Source organism: Heterocephalus glaber, unplaced genomic scaffold (genome assembly GCF_053883595.1).
Source record: "Heterocephalus glaber isolate CG9 unplaced genomic scaffold, H.glaber_assembly_v1.0 deba00000809, whole genome shotgun sequence".
Classification (NCBI taxonomy): Eukaryota; Metazoa; Chordata; class Mammalia; order Rodentia; family Bathyergidae; genus Heterocephalus; species Heterocephalus glaber.
The window spans coordinates 9,735,675-9,758,436 of record NW_028258163.1 but is presented as its reverse complement, the minus strand read 5'-3'; the positions used below and the strand labels follow the sequence as shown (position 1 = coordinate 9,758,436).

General features: G+C 35.4%; 1 protein-coding gene across 2 annotated transcripts in view; it reads right to left on the bottom strand.

Moving 5' to 3' along the window:
* Positions 1–22,762, bottom strand: part of Aqr (aquarius intron-binding spliceosomal factor) — a 104,975-nt gene that overhangs the window by 57,955 nt on the left and 24,258 nt on the right. The window contains exons 5-10 of one of the 2 annotated variants that reach the window (XM_004861508.4): positions 19,017–19,052; positions 18,148–18,268; positions 13,155–13,295; positions 11,358–11,426; positions 9,566–9,666; positions 3,613–3,689 (exon numbers count right to left, since the gene is read on the bottom strand). In XM_004861508.4, the coding sequence (XP_004861565.1) occupies positions 3,613–3,689; positions 9,566–9,666; positions 11,358–11,426; positions 13,155–13,295; positions 18,148–18,268; positions 19,017–19,052 (545 nt within the window). The remainder of the gene's footprint in view (positions 1–3,612; positions 3,690–9,565; positions 9,667–11,357; positions 11,427–13,154; positions 13,296–18,147; positions 18,269–19,016; positions 19,053–22,762) is intronic. The other variant, XM_013078447.3, reaches the window with a different exon arrangement.

Genomic DNA, 22,762 nt, shown 5'->3' with positions numbered 1-22,762 from the left:
ATCCTAATATTTAGCTCTACAAATATGAGAAAATGAGAAATCTAGTCTGGGTCAGAAGTGGATTTTGAAACTCAGGCGTGCAAAGGTATTTTTGAAGTGTTACCTTATAAATCTGTACTTAATGAACAGATTTTGAAAAACTTAGGGTTAGGGTTTTATATCAGATTTTGCTCCACTTTCCTTCGTATCCTCACATATTTAACTTCTAAAAGTTCTTTCATATGCATAAGTATTTATATAAATGCATATACACACAGATACTAGGCCAGTGATTACGGACCTATGGTACATGTGCCACAGCCAGCTGTTTGTTATCACTGAAAGCTCTAAAAGGTTCACCATCAATTTACTAGGCTGATATCTATTGAATCTAACTTTAAAGTACATAGAAAATAGGTAGCAAAAATGCACACCAACTAATTAGAGGTTAATTTATAGTATTTTTCCACAGTATATGTTTTACTTTATACTGAAATGCCAAGAATCTTACTTTATACTACACATGAGTATAATGTATAATGCTATTTTTAAAAACATTTGTTTTTAAATAATTACAATCCTGTGACATGAAACACTTTCAAAGTACAAATTTAAATTTATTTTCCTAATGCCAGGAAATGGTCTTCCATTTACCAGATAAAATCATCCTGCCAAGATTGTTATAATTAAAACAGATAATCTTCATTCAGGTTCCTGTTGTTGTTTAGCCAGACTCTCAGCCGTGACTAACCCAGTGCCAAACTTGTAAAAGGCAGCCTACAAATGTCTTCTATTTATTTGTAGTGTACAAGAAAATGGAAGGCTTTATGTGAATAAAGAAGTGTAAATATTTTTGTCATTAATATATGGAAATGTTATCTGGAATTTTTCCTGGAACTTTTCTAGTTAACATACAGCCATAATCCAGACCCTGAAATAACGTAACAAAAAAATGTAATACCTGAAAAAGACCTTTAAACACACTATTCTAGACAATCATTTTCCAAAGGAGAAATTGAAGACCAAAGAAAATGACTTAGTGAAAACATAAAACTAGAACCAACGCTTTCTGATCCAGCATAGGTCACATAGCTATTAAAACTAAAGAACCTAAAGGAACAATTTTTAAATTAAACCCATTCAAGCTAGCCCTCTGTTGCTTTCATTTTTATAACTGTCAAAAAAAGATTTTTAATCCAAAACTAAAAAAAAAAAATGAGCAAACTCTATTGTGTCATTATTTACAGATTGAAAAATATACTGCCAATGGCTTAGCTGAAATTAGAAAACAAAGCGTGGTGTGTAACTGTGCTGTGGCAGTGACAGGTGCATTCAGTACAGAAAGCCTGTCCTGATTTTAGACATAAATACCACACCTTCTCATCTGTCTCTTAAGTATACTGCATGGACTTTTTCCTTCTTCTGACAGTAGTCTTAACATTTCATACCATCCTACACAGATCTCTTTTATAACAACTGACAAGGGTATGTTATTTTTATGAGCCTATAAATATCAAACTATAATACTCCTTTTAAAAATTAGCTTTCTGAGGGCCAGGGATTTAGCTCAGTGGTTCCGCCACCAGCCTCGCAAGTGCAAGGTCCCAAGTTCGATCCCCCATACAACAAAAAGAATTAAAAAAAAAAATTAGCTTTCTGCGTACTAACTATTCCATTTATCTTCATATTCTCTTTGAACTGACACATTACTTTTGGCATCTTCTTGGCTCCTTTGCCAGCAACATAACAAATTTTGATTAAAGCTCAAGATTAGGAAACACTGGGGCCAGGGATTTGGCTCAGTGGCACCTGTGCCAGCCTCACATGCTCAATGTCTTGAGTTCGATCCCCGGTACGAAAAAAAAAAAAAAAGATTAAGAAATGCTGTACTCTTATACAAACAATAGTAACAAGTGCTAGTTGTTCATAGTTTGTTAAAATTACTGTAGGCCCTATATGTTCACTGCTATTTATTTTTTAAATCTACATGGCCCTACACAAATATTCTATAATAAGAGATATCAATTTTTATGCCCCTGATTATTAGAGATATTAGTAGTTCAAAGTATTATTGTTGCTATTTTGCCAAGAACCCCCAATTTTTTATCTCTTTTTTCAGATTTAAGGCACTTAACAAAAAGATTAAAAATTAATATTATGCAATTTAGATCGTAAGCATATGACAATCTTTTTTATTTGGTACCAGGGATCAGACTCAGGATCTCACACTTGCCAGGCAGGCGCTGCACTGCTAAGCTACATCCCTGGCAATATGACAATCTTTTGAATATACTGATGCATGTAGCATTATACTTCAAATTGAGTACAGCTGATTTATGGCACTGATCTTTATTCGTCACTGAATCTGAGCTACAACTTTCAGTCTGGAGGCTCAGCATTAGTAGGTCATTCTGTTAAATTTAAAGAAAGCTATATTCTGATATAAAAAAATCATAACAAATGATATAAGTGGAGCTGTTATTATAGCTTCACTGAAGAAATATTATTAAACAACATTATATTCTCCTTAAAGAATATTAAACAATATATTCCACACAAGAAATATTAAATAATGATATATTATGTACCATATATACCTAAGTAAACAGTATTCTACCTACATTCATTAAATGCTTACAAAGATCAATACAACCCAATATAGTTAAACTCTCCCGGGATACAGGTGTACAACACATACACACACATGTACAGTGGGTGTGCACCATGTATATTTAATAATACTAAGGATATATTCCAATATAGTATATACTCTCTATAGAGTATATATTATTTTCATCAATAAATGGAGATCATGATGGACCTGACCCATTTTATTTTGTAGCTTATATCTCAAAACTAATTTTTCTCTTCATCTCTAAATTATACTTTGATAGAAAACACTATTTAATAATACTTGTATTATTATTATTATTTTTTTGGTACCAGGGATCAAACTCAGGACTTTGTACTTGCGAAGCAGGCAGTGGAACCACTGGGCTAAATCCCCAGCCAATACTTGTATTATAAACAGCAAGCAAATAAGGTTTTTAATTGTCCTTACTGTTTATCATAGCATCTGTACAAGACCTGGATATAGTAAGCAAATACAAAAAATATTTGTTAACTAAATGAACATTTCAATAACCATGCTGATGTTTTTAAAATAATCCTTCAAGGGGAGCCTTAATGTTTTGACTGGAAATACTAGGAAAAGAAAGGATGCTCACTTTGTTGATACAATTTAAAATCATTCCAATCATTTAGCAGCTTAAGCAAAACATTTGGGGGTCATTCTTGATTCTTTCATTTTCTTCCCCCACATCCTATCATTAATGTCTTCATTTTGATCTTTCTCAAACTGGCATGTCCTCTCCTTCCTAACTTACAAGTCTGAGCCATCATTATCTTGATCTGATCACTACAATATCTACTTAATTCCCTGCCTCTTGCCCTCTCCAAATCCAAATTCTCCTTCTCAAATGTTTTTAGACGAGAGATGAGTAAATTCCACATATATGTATTTCCCCACATATATTTCTACATATATATGTATCTACACACACACACACACACACACACACACACACACACGTAATGTATTCACAAATGAGTTGAGTAAAAGAAGACAGTTACCAGAAAGTGGGACTGATTTCAGCACAGAGATAAACTTCTGGATGAGCTGTGAAAGAAATCTTCTCTCTTGATAGGCCCTAAAATCAAAGAACATGGACCAAAGTATTTTTGAGAAACTAAAAAATCTCATATGTTGATCAAGCCTTTTTTACACTGATCAAATGTAGCTCTCTGTCACTGGGACCATAATTTGAACACACAGATTCTGCTTTGTAAACACAGTGCTACATGAAGAAAGGAAAACTCTTATTACTGGCCTAAGCCAGCTAAACAAATGCCTCCTTTTCTTACTGTAGTTTTCACCTATAATTTCAAGCTCAGGCCTACAAAATGACATTTCAAAATTTCTTTTATTTCTGCCAGACTAAAAGCCTAACATTTAATGTATGTTAAGCTGAGATAAAATATACTTTTATATGTCAAAGTAGTAAATACAACAGAGTACAATGGCTAAAGAGTAAAGGTTACTTTAAAAAATAATTTTCTATTCATTCCTAATTTAAGATACACCAATTAATCAACAAACACGTATCACATATTGGATGCTGCAAGTGATTACGTCAGTCCTGCTGGAAATACAAAGGAGAAGAATGATTCAAGTCTACTAGAAGTGGTAAGTCCTATGATATAAAGATAATGAGTAACACATGCTATCAAGTAATTAATAAAACTGCCTCACATTACTCGGGGACTCGCTCTGCCAGGATCTATGCTGTTTTAAGCATTTCATGAGTAATTTCATTAACTACTAACTACATCCTATGAAATAGGTCCTATTGCTCGGATTTCACCCTGTAGCTCCCTACAAAGAGGGAAAGTAAACTTGCCCAAAGTCACATGAAGAGAGGGTATGGAATCTACTTAAATCTGATTCTAGAAAGCTAAACAGCTATACAAACTGCAATCATAGCAACAGGTGGTGCGTTCTAGTTGTTCAGAAGAAAGAACTGTGGTCCGATGTAGGTGGTCTGGAAGAGTATTTAGATGACTAATATTAAATTAAGTGGAGTGGAGGTGGAAAGGATTCAGGAGAGGAATCTTGACTAACCTAATTCAGCAATTTGAGGTTCACAAGAAATAGCTAGAGATTTTTGAAAGCCACTGTAAAGAGTTTTAGAATCTATCTATGGGGACAAAGAAACCACTAAAAGTCTCTTGAACAGGAATATGGTAAAATAAACAGTTTCCCGACAAAAGCTACTTAAACTTTATTGTTCTGGAAAAGCTGGAAGAAAGACCAAATAAGAAGTTACTACAGCAGTTCAGTCAAGAAGACTGTAAGGGCCTAAATGATGACAATGTGAACAGAAGAAAACAGAGGAAGGACAAAGCATGAATTCTACATGACTTCCTGCTGGTTATAAACAACTAGTCAGAGATCTGGGGGTTTTCAATCCCAAATGAAAGGAAGAATTAAGAGAAACCAGACAAAAAGGTGAGTTTCGGAGTAAAAAACAATGAGCAAGGGATGGGGATTTAGCTCAGTGGTTCTGCCGCCTGCCTTGAAGTGCAAGGTCCCTAGTTCGATCCCTGGTACCAAAATAACCCCCAAAACACAAAAAAACAATGAGCAATATTTAGTTAAGCTAAATTTAAGTTCATGACATTCATCTAAGCAGAAGTACAAAGGAAGGAGTTGTATAGTCGAAAATGATGTCAGGAACAGTGAGATTTAGGACTAAATTACATGAGTAATTTAAATGAGATAATAAGGTTTATTTTTTTAAAAACCACTTAAATATTGCAAAGATGCCATTTTTTTTATACAATCAAGGTGACAAGATGTTAGCTGGAAAAACATAAAGAGACGACAAGGAACTAGAAATTAAGACAGGCATAGTCCTGCTCTGACCCCAGTATGCTGGCATTGCGGTTCTCACTCTTACTCCCAAACGCATCTCACCAACATGCAGGTTTTCAGTTCTTCCTCTGGGGACCACCTTCCTAACTCCAGGCTGCCCTCCCTTTTGTCCACTGGTCCTGGATCCTCTGCTCACGGTTTACATACCTCATTAAAGAGATCTCACCCATATTCCTGGTTTCAATTATGAACTACATATGTACCTACAAATGCAGCGTTTACATTTCTCACAACCTCAATCTCCAGCTCCACAGCGCCACTTGGTACAGCAAAGCTGAAACCACCTAATTTACCGCCAGGCCCAGCTTGGTTAAGATCTCACTATCACCTCATCACCTCGTCAGAAAACTATTAATTACCATCCTCACAGTCAACAGTTCGCCAACACCTGTTAAATAGTTCTCTGTCGCCATCCCTTTCCCTCCAATGCCATTGTGTTCAAATTATCAGGATCTCTTGCCCAAGTATTACAACTACCTTCCATTTCTGCCTCGATTCTTGCCCATCTAAAAACAACTTCGAGACACTGTTCCAAAACTTAACCCTGATTGTATCACTCTATCTATTAATAAACTCCTTTGAGGACTTCCTATAACATAGGGATAGAGAAGAAAAAAATTAACTTTATCACAAAATTCTAATTTCTTACTTGCAAAGAAGTCAAAGACAGCTCCTGGAACTTGTGTTGTTGACAGAGGAATAACAAATACACAGATCTTAATTCCTGACTCTCAGAAAAAATGGATTCACTCAATTATGGATATACTCCAAAGGCAGGGTCTTAGAACTATTCCTGAAGCAGAAATTGGATTGGCAGTTATTTTCATGACTACAGAGAATTATTGTGATCCTCAGGGCCGGGCCAGCACAGGATTAAAGACAAAGACTCCAGGGCCAAGCCTTTCACAAGACTGGTCAGTCAGTGAAAAACTCACGTCAAGTGCTCCTGAGAACACTGCAACATATGTAGCTGACACAGAATCGGACCAGGCACATACATGTATTTGAGTGAAAAGCCAAAAGTAATAAAAATCTCCAAAATAGAACAAAAATGTGCATCATTGTCACAAGAAATATCCATTATAAAAGAAGCCCCCAAAACAAGCTCCAATAATAACTGGCATCAAATACTCTGGTTAGGGCAAATATCCAAAACTATCAGCTTTCACCAACTAAATTCCCAAGTGTAAATAAAAGAAGAGATCGTGCTTCTCAGCAAGAGACAAATACCACTAGAAACTACTTTCAGCCATCTCCCAAAAAAAGGGAAAGGGATGAAGAAAACCAAAAAATGTCTTCATCCAAATCAGCAAGTATAGAAATGTTCTCTTTTAGAACAAACACAACCTGCTATAACCTCACTATGGAAAAACAAAGAGCAAAATCTATCTCAGAATGAACCTATGGACACAAAATCAGAAAACTTATTTAGAGATGATGAAGATTTAAAATCCACTGTGAAAAACTCTGACAGTAAATCTGTTTCTACAAAAAGTCTAAGATCAAGAAAAAGAAAAGAAATTGATTTGGCCACAGAAGATGAACTATTGGAGCAGTTGTTCAAAAACTCAAGATGAGAGTTAGAAATTCAAGTGAAAGCTGAAAAACAAGAAGATGTCAACATTAGAAAAAAGCCAAGATTAGATACAGAAACAAATAACAATTTTGATGATAAAATAATACCAGAAAGTGACAAAATACCTCAAGAAAGTGAAGTTGGGAAGAAATGTGAGCTCAAGAAAGAATCACTGTGGTCAACTAAAGAAATATCTAATAATGATGAACCTCAGGACAGCAGCGAGATGCTTCCAAAAAAGTTGTCAATGACTGAACTTAGATCACGGTAGTTAAACTCCACTTACAGAAATCTGTGTGGGATAAATAATGATCATGGTCATCAACTAAAGAATTTCAAGAAATTCAAAAAGGTCACCTTTCCTGGAGCAGGTAAACTTCCACACATCAGTGGAGGATCAGATCTAATAGATCATCATACTCGAAAGAATGCAGAATTAGAAGACTGGTTGAGACAGAAAATGGAGGTAAAAAAGCAACATGCAAAAGAAGAGTCTCTTACTGATGATCTCTTTAGGTATAATCCTAATGTTAAAAGGAGGAGATAATTGAGAACTTTAAAAAGAAATTATGAGCCATCGCCTGCCTCACAAGTGCAAGGTCCCGAGTTTGATCCCTGGTACCAAAAACAGAAAAAAGGAAATTATGAAAACAAGCTTCCCAGCAAGCATTTACTTCAGGCCGAGATACATGAACACAGTGTATGGAAGAGATTTAAGTTTTTGTGGCCCAAATTTGTTAAATAAAATGCACAAAACTCTAAAAAAAAAGAAGTCAAAGAAAAAGGATTTCTAGACAGAGGAATTAGGTCCAAATTAGAATTCTGCCATACAGAATTGTATCTTTTGAGGCAAATTATTTTTTTTCCCCACCTCAGTTTTCTCACAAACCCCTGGGGACTTGGGGAGAAGAACCAGAAGACTATAGAAGATAAATTGTTGCGATACACTAATACCTTGAACTTAGGAACCAGGGAAGAGATAGAGAAAAAAATCCAAAAGGAGAAAAAACTAAAGTTGTTAAGGGAGGGATATACAAGAAACGGAGTAAAACCAACAGGATCATATGAAAATCAAAGGAAATGACATAAAACAAACACACAAAAATCTCAAAGCATTAAATGATAGGTGACTGGTAAGATCAAAAAGAACAATTTCAGGTAGGTGTGGAAAGCAGGAACAAAACTTCAAGTGAGAGTTATAAGATTCAAGCAAAGAGAACTATAAGGTATTCTCTTAGTGAAAGAAAACTAGGATAGACCCAAAAGAAGGGATCATAGGCCCACGGTGAGCATGTCCTGAGCATGTGTGTATTGTGTGTGTGTGAGCACACGCATGCAGAAAGAACAGAGAAACAGAAGTTAATGGAAAAAAGTGACTGAAAATGGAGAAAATGGAAAAACTATGGAGTAAATAAAAGTACAGCTCAGTTTGTCTCAAAGAGATGGAGGGAAACAAACATCTGAAACCAGGAAGGTCCTTCCCCTGCATCCAACATGGCTCTTTGTTCCATGAAGCAAATGCTATCACAGACTTTAATCTAAGCAAAAGCAAACATGACTGTTAGAAAAAACCATAAAATAAAGCTGATGCCTGAAATTGTGCACAGCAAAATTTTGTGTTGATAAAAACTTTTAACATGGTCAAAATAATTGAACAATTAAAAAAAAAAACAACCTGGTAACATTTAAAAACCACATAATATGATCCATGATGAAAGAAATCGATTTTTGTATAAAATTTAGGTCTAAAATTCTGGACATGATTTGACAGCTGTAAGAGTCACACTGATCTGCACCTTTAATCCCAATACTTGATTTTCTTCCTTTACATGTATCCGCACCTAACATACTCTATAATTTATCTGTTTACTGCTGTCTTTCCCAACCAGAATATGCTTCACAAAAGCAGGAATTACTTTTGCTTTATGCTGTATCCCAATGACAATTAAAGTATCTGGCAAAATAAACAATATTGGGGCAGGGATTTAGCTCAGAGGTTTCGCTGCCTGCTGCGCAAGCACAAAGACCAGAGTTTGATCCCCGGTACAAATAAATAAATAAATAAACAAACAAACAGTATTTTTTGAATGAATGAATGACATTAGGGAAGGAGTAAAAAAAATACTGGATTAATAGCTTGAAGACTGGGAAAAACTGAGAATCATCCTCAAGGGACAGATTGCAGACAACAGGAAAGAAGAAAATAGTAGCACTTATCACTGGTGTGGAGAAAAGAAAAAGAAAAACATGGTGATGTTATGGCTTCTCCTTTAGACTTCTGTAAAAAAAATAGGGCCGGGGATATAGCTCAGTGGTTCTACTTCCTGCCTTGTAAGTGCAAGGTTCCGAGTTCGATCTCTGGTACTAAAAAAAAAATTCCTGTAACAGTCTAAGAGCACTTATTAATAGTTTATTTGGGTTAAGCACTATATAAAAGAAAGCAACAAATTACAAAGTTGTCTAAGACCCATAACCCAGCACAATAGCTAAAGAGGAATAATGCATCGCCAACATACTGTTCTCTTGTTTCTGGATCCATCTTTTCATCATTCTTTTTAATCAAGTTCCAGAATTTCCTTAGCTTGGGAGTCTTTTTTAATTCTAATTCCAATCGTGCCTGGATAAGAGATGTGATATTAAATTACCAATAATCTCAACATTTACAAGGACAAAGATTAGATTGACTACTAGAAGGCTTTCTAATATATAAATATAATGTAAAACAATGTAAGCAACATGACAAGCCCTGAACACTAAAATATTAATAATTACATTTTTAAAAATTTCTAACACTAGAGCAGGGGATTTAGCTCAGTGGTGCCACCGCCTGCTTTTCAAGTGCAAGGTCCCGGGTTCAATCCCCGGTAAAAAAAAAATTTCTAACATTAGAACCACTTAACAGTCCAATTACTTAAATATAAGATGATATAAATTGCATATTTTGGGGCTGCGGTTTTAGCTCAGTGGTTCTAGCACCTGCCTTGCAAGTGCAAGGCCCTGAGTTCCATCCCCAGAACCAAAAAATAAAAAAATAAAAAAATAAATTGTTGGCTGGGGATTTAGCTTGGTGATTTCGCCGCGTGCTGCGTAAGCACAAGGACCTGAGTTCGATCCCCGGTATCCCCCCCAAAAAATTAATAAATTGCATATTTTTTCATTAATATGACAAGAAATAGAAAAATGACAATTTTATCAAATTTACTCAATACAAGAACTGACTGGCTGAAATGATACCTGCCCGAGTGATGCACAGGACAGTACACAAACAAATGTGTGAGCTGCCCAAGTGACGCTTGGGGTAAACTAAGTGATTAATAAAAAGTAAGTCAGAAGAAACAGCCTTTTATAATCAAGATTTTGAGCTCAATACTCAAAGTTTTATTTCTAAAATTAAGGATTTAAGTCTGTAAAATATAAACATTAAATACTTGTAAGTATAATCACTGAAGTTTGAAAATATGTCTCAATAATTATAAAAGAACTATCAGAAGTAAATAAGGAAATGTTGCCGCTCCATCAGCATATTCTCTTATGGAACCTAGTACTTTTTTGATATGTGTCGTGTTTTTCTTCCATCAACAAACAGTGCATATTTGGATGTGCAAACACTTGTATGTAGGAAACAGAATTCTGAAAAAAGTATTACACTGAAATTTGATAATTTTAACATATTATTTGTAGTAGTAGCAGTAGTCGCAGTGGTGCTTCATTGGTACTGGGGATTGAACCCAGGGCCTTCCAATTGAGCTACAGTCCCAGCCTATTTTTATTTTCTATTTTGAGACAGGATGTTCTAAGTCATTGAACTGACCAGGCTGGGCTCAAATTTGTAATCCTCCTGCCTCTGCATTCCAGTCTGATGGGAGTAGATAGTTTTAATTTTACTTCCTAAAATATGCTAATTAGGTATGCACATATATCATCCAAGAAAGACTTGAAAAAACAAATCATTAATATTAAAATTGATTCAGACTTTCAGTAACTATATATACATTCTAATCATAGGAAATTAAAAAATCAAGTTTGATTTAGTCTTATCCAAAGATATACATAAGGATAATAACTATACATTGCTAAATTATCTCCCTTTTGCAACAGAAACTACCCTTTTTTAACTTAAAATACAGAAATTAGGTATTAGGATGCCCATAAAAATATTAAAACTTTGAAAACTACACTTATGATTAACTTTTCTAAGCAGGAAAGATTTTTACTTAGCACTTATATATCCATATTCAAGCTACACACTCTAAAATCATACCTTCCACTTACATATATACACATGAGATTTTGAAATTAGATACTTACAGGTTGTAAGCCCATCCACATTGGGAGGGAGATAAGTTGCTGTACTTGACTCCGTATCAAGTCTACTTCCTGTATAAGCATTAAGAAAACTAGTTTATAAATATTCTAGCACTTTTACTAAAGTCTTTACATAGATAATGTACTGCATTAGGAAAATATGCCAGCAAAACTTTCAAATTGGTGATACTGTAATATTTAAAAGTTAAATACTTAAAATTAGCTATTTGCAGATTCCATACTTGTGAACATGCATACCTCCTCACAAAAATATAATTTATAAGCCCAAAATAACTGTCTATAATCACTCAGGTAGCATAGAGACCCAAAATGTTTGAGTTGCCTGCTGTGTACATTACCAGCTGAGGCTAAAGCTGACTGTACTTCACTTGTAGCAGTCATAATACGAAAAAGTGATACTACATTTTATGCATTGTTGTGCCTTTTGTTGGTAATTTCACTGCTTAAAGTGGACCCCAGAACAAGACTGAAGTGCTACTGTTATCTAAAGTTCACGAGGACATGAGGCTCTGATGTGCCTTGCAGAGAAAATACGCATTTGATAATTTATATTCAGGAACGGGAGCGGGAGTACTGTTGGCAGTGAGATCGAGGTTAATGAATCAAAAATACATATTAAGCTGTGCTCGCTTCGGCAGCACATATACTAAAAATATACATTAAGTAAAACTTCTCTAAACAGAAACACACATAAAATAAGATTCTGTATTAACAGTCTGACAAAAATGCTGTGACCTTAACTCTTTTATTTCCCCTAGCAGCTGTGGCTCAGTGTTGGCTTAGTGTTCAAAGCTACTTTATAAAACAAACATAATTGCCTCAAAAAAAGAGCACTAACAACATACTGAATAAGATAAAGCTTTATAGAGTTCTACAATGAACTAGGTTTTAAACTTATTAAATCTGCCACCAAACTATTAATACTGTACTAATTACATCTTATTTTTGTTCAATTTCTGATTTTAAAAAATTATGTCTATTTTTATTTGTTCTGTTTAGTTTAATAAATTCTTAAGCAGGTAACACTGGTATCTACTGGGGTATAAATATTATTCATACCTTTACGAGATCTAAGTGAGGCAGTATATAGAAATAGGCAAAAACCTTCCATCAATCAACATCCAATCTTCGAGATAAGAGAGAAAGCCACACAATCTCTTCCATGGGTCTAAGTGTATTATCAGTTCAGAAAGACTTATCTTTAAAAAAGTCTGTGTACATCTTCAGATAACCACAGTAGGGAAACTCAAATGAAATATTAACTACTGAAAACATTTCATGTTTTTAGAAGATAATCTTACAAAGGATGAAAGCATATCACACACAATCCAAGAATTCGTCAAAGATCATCCACAATTGGCCTTAAAGGTTTTCACTCAAAATACAACTTTCCTGCTGACTTGCTAGTCTGCGTATGAAGCATGACTAAGCATCAAGGAAGCTAAATTAAGTGTGCAGGCTGTGGCACAGATTTCATTACTCATAATCACTAGACTCTGCTGTTTTTCATTTTTGTGCTTTTCCTTAGTGCTCTCAACTCTTAGCATTTTTCTTAAGAGTCTAAATAGGAAAAAGGAGGGATCAAGTCCAAAGCTATTAAAATAGGAAACATATCCTACAAAATGATTTTATTGAGAAGGGATGGAAATCAAGCTTGTAACATTATCCATCATTATTCCCCACTACTATGGATGAAGAGATGGTCACAAAGATAATCTAAACTCAATCTAAACTAATTAAAAAACTCAAAAATTTCTCCAAAACATGAAGTGAAATTACCAAACTGTTGAAGCAATGATCAAGAAAAAGCAGCAGGACTGTCTGTTCATGGAGGGAAAATTCACCATCAGTTTCAGCTAATGCTGCTTTCAGGATACATTTAAAAAAGAATGGGAAGTGGTCTGGCTTCTTCTTAAAAGTCTGAAAATAAAAAAGAAAAATTCATTTTGAAGTGGTTTGGTCACCTACTTTGCTTCCTTAGAAAGAGTTGTGCTCGCTTCGGCAGCACATATACTAGAAAGAGTATCAGTAAGTGTTTTAGGAATCTATTAGCAAAAATACAAAAAGATTACATGTATACATATAAAAGGGCTATTGTATGCTTACTGACATTTAGAGGTAGCAAATCAAAGAGAGGTTCCTGACAAGACTATGAGAAACTTGCAGAAATCTTTAGCTAGCTAATAAAATAATGGCTTTAATTCCATTAAGTTTTTCTTCTGCAGATTATGCTTGTACTTATGTTTTATTTTCTTATTAAAGATCTGAAATGTTTTAATTCCTGACAAAAGAAACTACATCTTTAGCAAAAATTACACTTTTCACACTACAATTAATCTCAGGACAGATTTTCCTGCTTTGTATTAGTTCTTTACTCATAACATCTAAATAGAAATATATACCTAAGCCTCTTTGATCTGTTTTCTCCTTCTATTTTCTCCAATTGTCAAGTACTTCAAATGTGTGGTCTATACTCATTGTTTGCATCCACTTCTCTAGACCAAACCTCCACCTACACCACTCCCACAACTTTGTGATGGATCCTTATCAACACTCAAGTCCTTTTCACTGTATTGTACTGAAGGCTCCACTTTGTTACTTAAACAGCAATGCTCCTAGAGTTCTATTCTCATTCTTCTTCCCACCTCACATTACTTTAATTAGCACTGCCAATTATTTCAAATATACTTCTTTGGTCCACATTTCTCCTCTTTGCTCTAGATCTTCTGATTTCTCTATTAGGCAATATTGTCTAAATACTTGTGGTGGTTAATCTTGACTATCAATCTGATTAGCTTGAGATGACTAGTACGTTAATAAAGCACATTTCTGGGTATGTCATGGGGATAAGACCTCGGGAACCACATCTATATCTGATCCCTGGCCCCTTCTTCTCTGGTACTCTGCTTCCTGGCTTCCATGATGTATGCAGCTTGGGTCCACTATGCCCTTCCACCAAGATGCTCTTGCCTCAAGTCCTGCTGACCATGAACCTCTGAAACTGTGAGACAAAATAAACTTCTCCTCCTTTAAGTTGTGGGTGTCACAAACTTTGTCCCAGCAACAGGAAAGTTGACTGATATAGAAATCTGATATCCAGAAAAGTTCCTGTCACATACTAGACCGTGTGGTTCTGAAGTCTTCAGAACTGGTCTGCAGGAGGAATTTGAAAAGGATTGGAGACGTGGGGTAAAGAAGCCATAGAATATTGTAAGCAAAAACTGATGAGTGATTCTGGTCATAACTCAGAAGACCAAAATGCTGACAGAAATGTGGATCATAAAGGCCACACCCATGAGGTTTCATAGATGAGAATGAAGATGCAATAGGAAACTGGACTAGAAACCATTTGTGTTACATTCTAGCAAAGAATTTGTCTATATTTTGTCTATGCTCTAAGACTTCTAAGTAAAGCTGATTTTATGGACAATGGACTAATTGATATGGCATTCAAGGCAGCCCAATGTTCAAGTTGTGGCATGAGTACTGGTGGCTGCTATTGGCCAGATTTATAGTGAAAATCAGCAACAAAAAGCAAATCAGAAAATTTTGAAAAAAAATTTGGCCTGCAAGAAACCACATGTAAAGTTGGAACCAAAGGAGGTACGGTTGCTGATGAGATTAGTGCCATTAGAAAGGAATCCAGTACACTAGATGAGGAGAGGAAGATGTCTTGAGGTTATCTCAGGGACCAGCAAGAACCTACCCACTGTGTGCAAAATGGTAAACCTTCAATTTGAGAAGAGAGCCCTGGACTGATAAGGGTCACCTAGGGAATTAGTTCCTCAGGATTCATTTCCCAATGGTCAGCCATCCAGCACACAAAAGGCTGCTGCAACCACGATCCAAGGGGGTCTGGCTCCTGCTGGAGGTAAACCCTGGCATTATCTACACGCCACTGATCGTATAGGCATGCAGAATGCAAAAGTTATGGAGTCCTAGAGCCTTCCCTCAGATTTCAAACTAAGGCCTAGGAGGCGAAGCAAAAGTATGTGACAATCAAGAGTTCCTGCCAAAAGCCCTTGAGAAGGTAAAGCAGTAAACTCAGGGTGTAAGGTCAAGGATTCAGTGGAGACCCACGTAAGGTGGAGATGCCAGGAACATACAATGTCTACCAAGGAAAGCAGCAGGCTGTAAGTGAAGCCAGCCCAAGAGAGGCTGTGTGGGCTTCGGCCAGTAAGGTAACAGCAGTGAGGTCACAGATCCTGGACACAGAGCTACAGGACTCAATGTCTACCCTATTGAGTTTTAGTTCTGCTTTGGTCCTATTTTTTCTACCTCCATTCTTCCCTTTCAGAATGGACATATTTGTCCTATGCCAGTGATGATGAACCTTTTAGAGACCAGTGCACAAAGTGCAACTCAAAATGCACTTAATTATTCAAAATACTGAGGTTTTAGTTTAGAAAAAATTCATACATTAACATATTTTGTCTTAAAAAAAAAAATAACACGTTATAGTTTCACCATCACTGCCCTATATCATTGTATCTGTTCACAGATAGAGTTTGCCTTGAGTCTCAGAAGAGACTTTAGATATGAACTTCTGAACAATGCTGGTACTGTCCAGACTCTGGGGAAGGCATTAGTGTGTTTTTAGTTACCTGCCAACAGTTTTATCATGTTAGGCTGAATTATTACTATTGCCTTTATTTGGAGATTAAGTATGGTTTAAAATATGTTTTGGTGTGAGGCTGACAAGGAGTAGAATGGAATGCGTGGTATCTTGTCAACTTGATTGGCTTGACACACACCTACAGGATTCGTGAAACACACTTCTGGGTGTTTCTAGATGGGTAATGGGAGCATAACCTTGGGGACTATATCTGGTTCATGGCCCCTCCCTCTCTATCACTCTTCCTCTGCTCTCTGCTTTCTGGCTGCTATGAAGTGAGTAGCTTTGCTCCACCTCACCCTTCCACCACAGTGCTCTGCCCCATTTCAAACCCACAACAGTGGAATCAGCAAATCATGGACCAAAATTTCTGAAACAATGAGCCAAATGAACCATTTCCTCCTTCAAGTTGTGTATGTCAGGCATTTTGTCTCAGCAACAGAGAAGCTGACCAACAAAATATTACACAGGTAATTTAAACTCAATGTCCTAAACTCCATTTGATGGTTTTGTACTCTCCAAGGTATCCTCAATCCTCTCCTCCTATCTTGGTAAATGGCACCCTAATTTTTTTATATTGAGTTCTCCAAGTTTGGTTGGTTATTGAAAAATAACACCCTTTACTAATGCTACTTCAGTTAACTACCAAATCTAATCAATTCTATTTGCTAAAAGTTGTGGATCTTCTGACTCTGTAAAACAGTACCCCCCCTTTATCCACAGTTTCACTTTCCCTAATTACAGGTGTCTCTGCTCAGTTACAGACTGAAAATATTAAATGGAAAATTTCAGATATAAACAATTCCCAAGTTTTAAATTACACACTATTCTGAGTAGTGTGATAAAGTCTTGCTCCATCTTCCCTGGTATGTGAATCATCCCTATGGCTAGTATAGCCACACTGTATATATTCCCTGTTCATGAATCACCTAAATTAGCAGACTGACTATTGTGGCATGACAATGCTTACATTCAGGTAACCCTTAATGGAATTTAATCATGGCCCTGAAGCACAAGAATACTGATGATAAAATTGGTGACAATTTTAGTCTAGTATATTGTTATAACTGTTCTAAAATAGAAGAACTACTGCTGTTAATCTTTTACTGTGCTTAATTTATAAATGGAACTTTATTATATGTATAGGAAAAAAATATATACAGGCTTCAGTACTATCCTAGGTTTCAGGCACCTACTGAGGACCCCTGTAGATAAGGAGGACTTCTGTATTGTCATTTCTCTATTTCAAACCCTAATCATTAACATGTTCTTTGTAACATGCAAACTGTTCAAGTTATCTGGCTCAAAAAAACTTCCCTCTTCCCTTCTATGCTAGCTTGAAGCAATTTCATGAAATCCCTAGGATCTCTCAGAAGACTTAAGACTCATAGTTAGTACTCTGAGCTCCAATGTGGCTTAAGATTACAGTCACTCAATGAATATTTGAAAGAACTGTCTATGGTTTTATCTTAAAGACTTTAAACTTTATGTCAAACACCTTCTCACTTTAGAGATCACTTTCTCAAAATGTGAAGTACACATGCCTTTTGTTCATTTAAAAAAGTATGACTGGAAGGGAAGGAACCAAACATTCTTTGGTGGCCAAAGAAAACCTACATTTTGGACCTACACTGAACAATCCTCTGTAGAATCTATACAAAAAGAAAATGTTAGTTCATTAGAAATTTCAAAAAGGAAAAATAAATCTCATGCTGGGGACAAAAAGAAAACAGATTACCATATAAACACCTGCCTTGACTTTTGACATTATCTATGTGCACTCATAACTTTCATTCTGCCAGCTCCTGATGTCTTCAAAATCCATGTCACTCTTTGTTTCAAGCACAAAGCAAACAACTCCTCACTCATCATTTTTCAATTCATAGTAAACTGGGCCGGGGATTTAGCTCAGTGGTTCCAGCACCTGCCTCACAAGCGCAAGGTCCAGAGTTCGATCCCCAGTACCAAAACAAAACAAAAAAATTCATAGTAAATTAGTTGGAAGAAAGAGTTAAAAAAAATTATCTTTCAAATACCCACTATTTTTCTTAGTAGTTCACTATTGGGTAATGTTCTGCTCTAATTTATTATCAGTAAGAAGTTCTGCTACTTCATTGTGGCTTAAATATGAAAGCTACAAAGTAACTTAAATGTTACCTCCCATGCAGGGACATTTTCTCTGAACTTCTCATTCACCATACAGCAGATGGACATTAAATAAGCCTTGCTGGACATCTCTGGAGAATAATTCATCCAGAGATAATTTTCAAGATACTGGCTGTAAAAAGTGAAGGGGCACAGAATATTTCATTAATTACCACCATTGCATCACTCACCTAGAAAAACGTAATTATTTACAACCTGCTGAAAGCAGTTTGAAGACCTATACTCATAAAAATATACCTGTAATTTAGGTCAATGCTACCTGCCACAAATTTGTATTAAAAAAACATAACTCTGAAGAATGACAGTCCTATACTTTCCAGTTGAGAAGACAACAAAGGTCATCAACACACCTAATTGCCATCATCAGACCACTGGACATTCCCTTATTTAAGGATCTTTTTATAAAGTAAAATACAAAAATATCTGACGAATATCATTCAAAGAAAACAATATGAAGGATACTTTCACAACTATATGTGTCTAGACATTAGCACCAACTCCTATCAGGAAAAAAACACTTCCAGAAACTAAAGAGAGATTTAATCAAAAATAGGCTTTGTAATACTTAATTTACAAGGTAGTCTACAAAAGCCAGTTCTTAAAGTGATTAAAACTTTCCTCTCCAGATGAGAAAACTCTTATTTTAAGATGCATGGAAATATTCCCAAACAAATTTAAGTATTTCTCATTTCCAAAAAATAATTTAAATCATTTCTTGTCCTTCAAGGTTTATAAACATCAATTACTATACTGGGCTATAAAACTATCTTAACTACTTTTAGAAATACACAAAAAGATGCAGACAAAACTTAAATCACACTTCACCTTTAACTTTATCAAAGCAGTGCCTTTTAACTCACCTAAATTCCAACAGCATTATCTTTCTGATGGCAAACCTAAAAACACGAAAATAATGAACATTAAAAAATAGAAAATACAAACATTTCATGTTCTTAATGCAAGTTTATTTGTAATCTTTTGAAAATTAAGTGACATATCAGATTAATTAATCTGAGATCACAACTGCCAAAAGCTAGTGAGTATCACCTTCCAAAGAAATGACCAATATGCTTTAATTTCATAGGCTCATCTATGTCTCAAATGTGAAAGATGTTTCCCATACTTCCTTAATCTTGACAGTAAGCCTAAAATACTGAAGAATTTTTTTGTAGGAAACGTCAGATATTTATCTTTACCATAGTCTTTCTATAATAAAATTAACTTGTTTTATATGAATAAATGATGCTACAGTCATGGGGCACCCCTCCAAAGGCAGATTTAAATGGCCACTAATTTAGTTTCATCACTTTGCAATATCAGAAATAAAGTAGCTGGACGAGAACACTGCTACAGATAATAGTTTCCAGCTTTGAAAATTAAATATATATGAATTATGAATTTGTATATCCCAGGACATCATAATCTTGTCAAAATCCTAGCCCACTAATTTCTGATCTCTTAGTTTGCCTAAACAAGTTACTAAGAATGAAGGTCTTTATTATGCAAAAGCACAAAGACAGGAGAGTACAAATAACCCCTTGCTGATTTACTCCAGATCTCCAGCTCAAATAAAGGTACACATGTAAGATATAAGATATAACTACTCACCTAGGCAACGAGACATCACATGAGAAGGTACATATGAAAGTTATAACAATAATAACAAATATCAATTTTTTGAAAGTGGATTTAGGTATTCTGTAAATTACCTATATTTTCTATGGACATACACTATATCTAACACTGTCAAAAACTTAACATTGGGACCAGGAATTTAGCTCAGTGGCACCACGCCTGCCTCACAAGAGCAAGTCCTGAGTTTGATCCCTGGCACCAAAAAAAAAAAAAAAAAAAAAAAAGAACTTAACATGCATTTCATTGTATCCTTCCCTAGTTCCATAATTATGTAGAACAAAGTAGGTCCATTAACTATCAGTAACCTCATTAAGACTAATAAAGATAAGAGAAGGGAAACATGCAAAGGAACTCCCATTGCTGCTGTAATTACCCTGCTTCCTGTCTTGGGACATGGTTGTATGAAAACACTGGGGCAGGAGGTGGCCTCCCTGCAACCACATAGGAAAAGACAAAAACTACAGGAAGACAATGACAAGGGCCCTGCCATTCTGAACTTCTGAACTATCTACTTCAGAACTGTTAAATGAATAAGTAGTAAATATAATAGTGAACAAAAGCCAGCCACAAGAGTATATATTTATATTCTTTCATTTACTTCAAGTTCAAAATAAAGCAAAAACTAGTGTTCATTTTTCATACACGCAAAGGAACAAGTAGGGGACTTCTGGGACACTGGCAACAGTTCAGGTTTTTCTCTCTTATTCCAGGTGGTTGTTAAACATTAGAATTTATAGGTTTATGTATTTGTTTTATGGCATTTTTGTTATTATAATTCATAGTTTAAAAGTCTACTTACATTTTAAATAACTGGCAAAAGTAAATTGCTTCTTAAGTCACTTTTTTTAGCGTAAGAACCACTTGGATAGATTCATAATACTGCTAATAATCACACCAAAGTGTCTAACTTAAGAGACTTCTGGGGGAACGGACTTTGTCTTACTAATTTTGAAGAGAGTATTGCGTAAGAGTCAGGAAACCAGGGTTTAGTATCTGACTGTGTCTCCAACTATGGGGAAACATCATAAGCAAGTTATTTGACCTCTGTATACCTCAGTCTCCTCGTCCACAAGGTGAACAATAGTCATATGATTTTATGGTTATTGTGGAGACCAAAGAGCTACAATATGTAAGACATCTAAGAGAAGGTGGCTCACAGAAAGCACTGAAGTAACAATTACTATTTTTTAATGTTTTAAAATCGAAGTTGGATAAAAATACATTAAGACAAGCTTGCCGAATATGACAATGGCAAGAACAGCAAAAAGGGCATCAATTTTATAATATACCACAGATTAACTGGTTGCCTGGATAAAAATGCCTTCTAAAATTGATCTGATTTTAAGATCCTAAAAGTAAAATTATTACAAAATTATTAAGAACTGATTAATTTACTTCCCTTCTGGAAAATAGGCTTGATGTGTAAAAAATGTATATAATGAGTACTTTACTCTAACGCATAACACTACAAGCTTACTAAGTACTAAACTATAAATTGTGTATTTTCATAGCCTACTAACAGGTTCATAAATACTACAAGCCATTCTTCCAATACTGAAGATAAGAGAGCTCAACAAACATTTTCCTCAGGCACTAATGTAAAACACTCATCATTTAAGTTTTTAAATGCATACTCCAATTTATGTGCTACAGAAATGGTCTTAAGTATTCAAAAACGTGTAAGATTAGAAAATGGCTATTGTAAGTATTGTAAATCTTTTTTAGTCCCATCAATGATAGTTAAGAAATAAACAAATAAATTAACAATGCAGCCCAGTCTCCCCTCACCATGATAAAAGATAGATATATAGATATAATATAATGTGGTATACAGGAGATGTCTAGGATCCTTTTAAAAAATCTCTGGTGGGTGTTAGTTATTTTGTAACAAAAATTATCTTTGGGGCCAGGGATTTAGCTCAGCGGTTTCACCGCCTGCTGCACAAGCGCAAGGACCTGAGTTCGATCCCCAGTACCAAAAAAAAAAAATTATCTTTGAGGAGAAATACTAGTAGAGAAAATTTACATGAAAAATAACTAAACCGAAACTAACACAGTATTACTATCCAGAAGTGTGAAAACCTCTTCTGAAGATTCAATGTAACTGTCACATTGATATTCTCTTAATATAGAAGAAAAAAGAATCCTAGATATGCCCTAAATACCACATCACATCTATATATCTCTATCTATCTTCTATCGGGGGGCTGGGGGATCCTAGAATGTGTCTATCTACTTACCTTTAGTCAAATTTCCTCAGGCAATTTTATGGACACTCACCCTCAGACAAAGTCAGAAAGCTGCTCAAATTTCCTATCTTTAGAGAAAGTTTGTCTGATCACTCTATCTAAAGTAGCAGCCCTGTTACTATCTCCCAACTAACTTTAAGTTATAGCATTTAGTGTCTCCTGAATTATATCACAGCTGTACATTTTTGTGGGTCTCCCCTGCTAGAATGAAAGCTCTAAGAGGGAGGGGACTTTATCCATTCTGTTTACTGTTTTACTTTTGACACTGAAATGATGGTGGATTCAAAGTAGGTTCAATCCACTCTTTTCGGAGTTGTATACCTAAATACCCAGCTACTTATTCTACACTTCCATCTGCATGGCTCTTAAGCATCTGGAATTCAAGACACGCAAAACTGAACTGATGATCTATACCCAAGCCTATCCCAAACAATGAAGGCACTGTCAGTAATGGCACTGTTAATCACCCAGCAACTTAAGCAAAACATTTTGGAGTCATCCTTGATTCTTCCACTATTTTTACCCATTGCATCTAACCATGCAGTCCCTTTACTTACACCTTTGTCAAATTGGCAAATCTCCTTCCTAACTTAGCACACAAGTCTGAACCATCATGATCTTGATCTGACTCCTACAATACCTGTCTAATCTCCTACCTCTTGCCCCCTTCAAATTAAAATTCTCTTTGTCAAATGTCAGCATTGTCCTAAAAGCTCTTCACT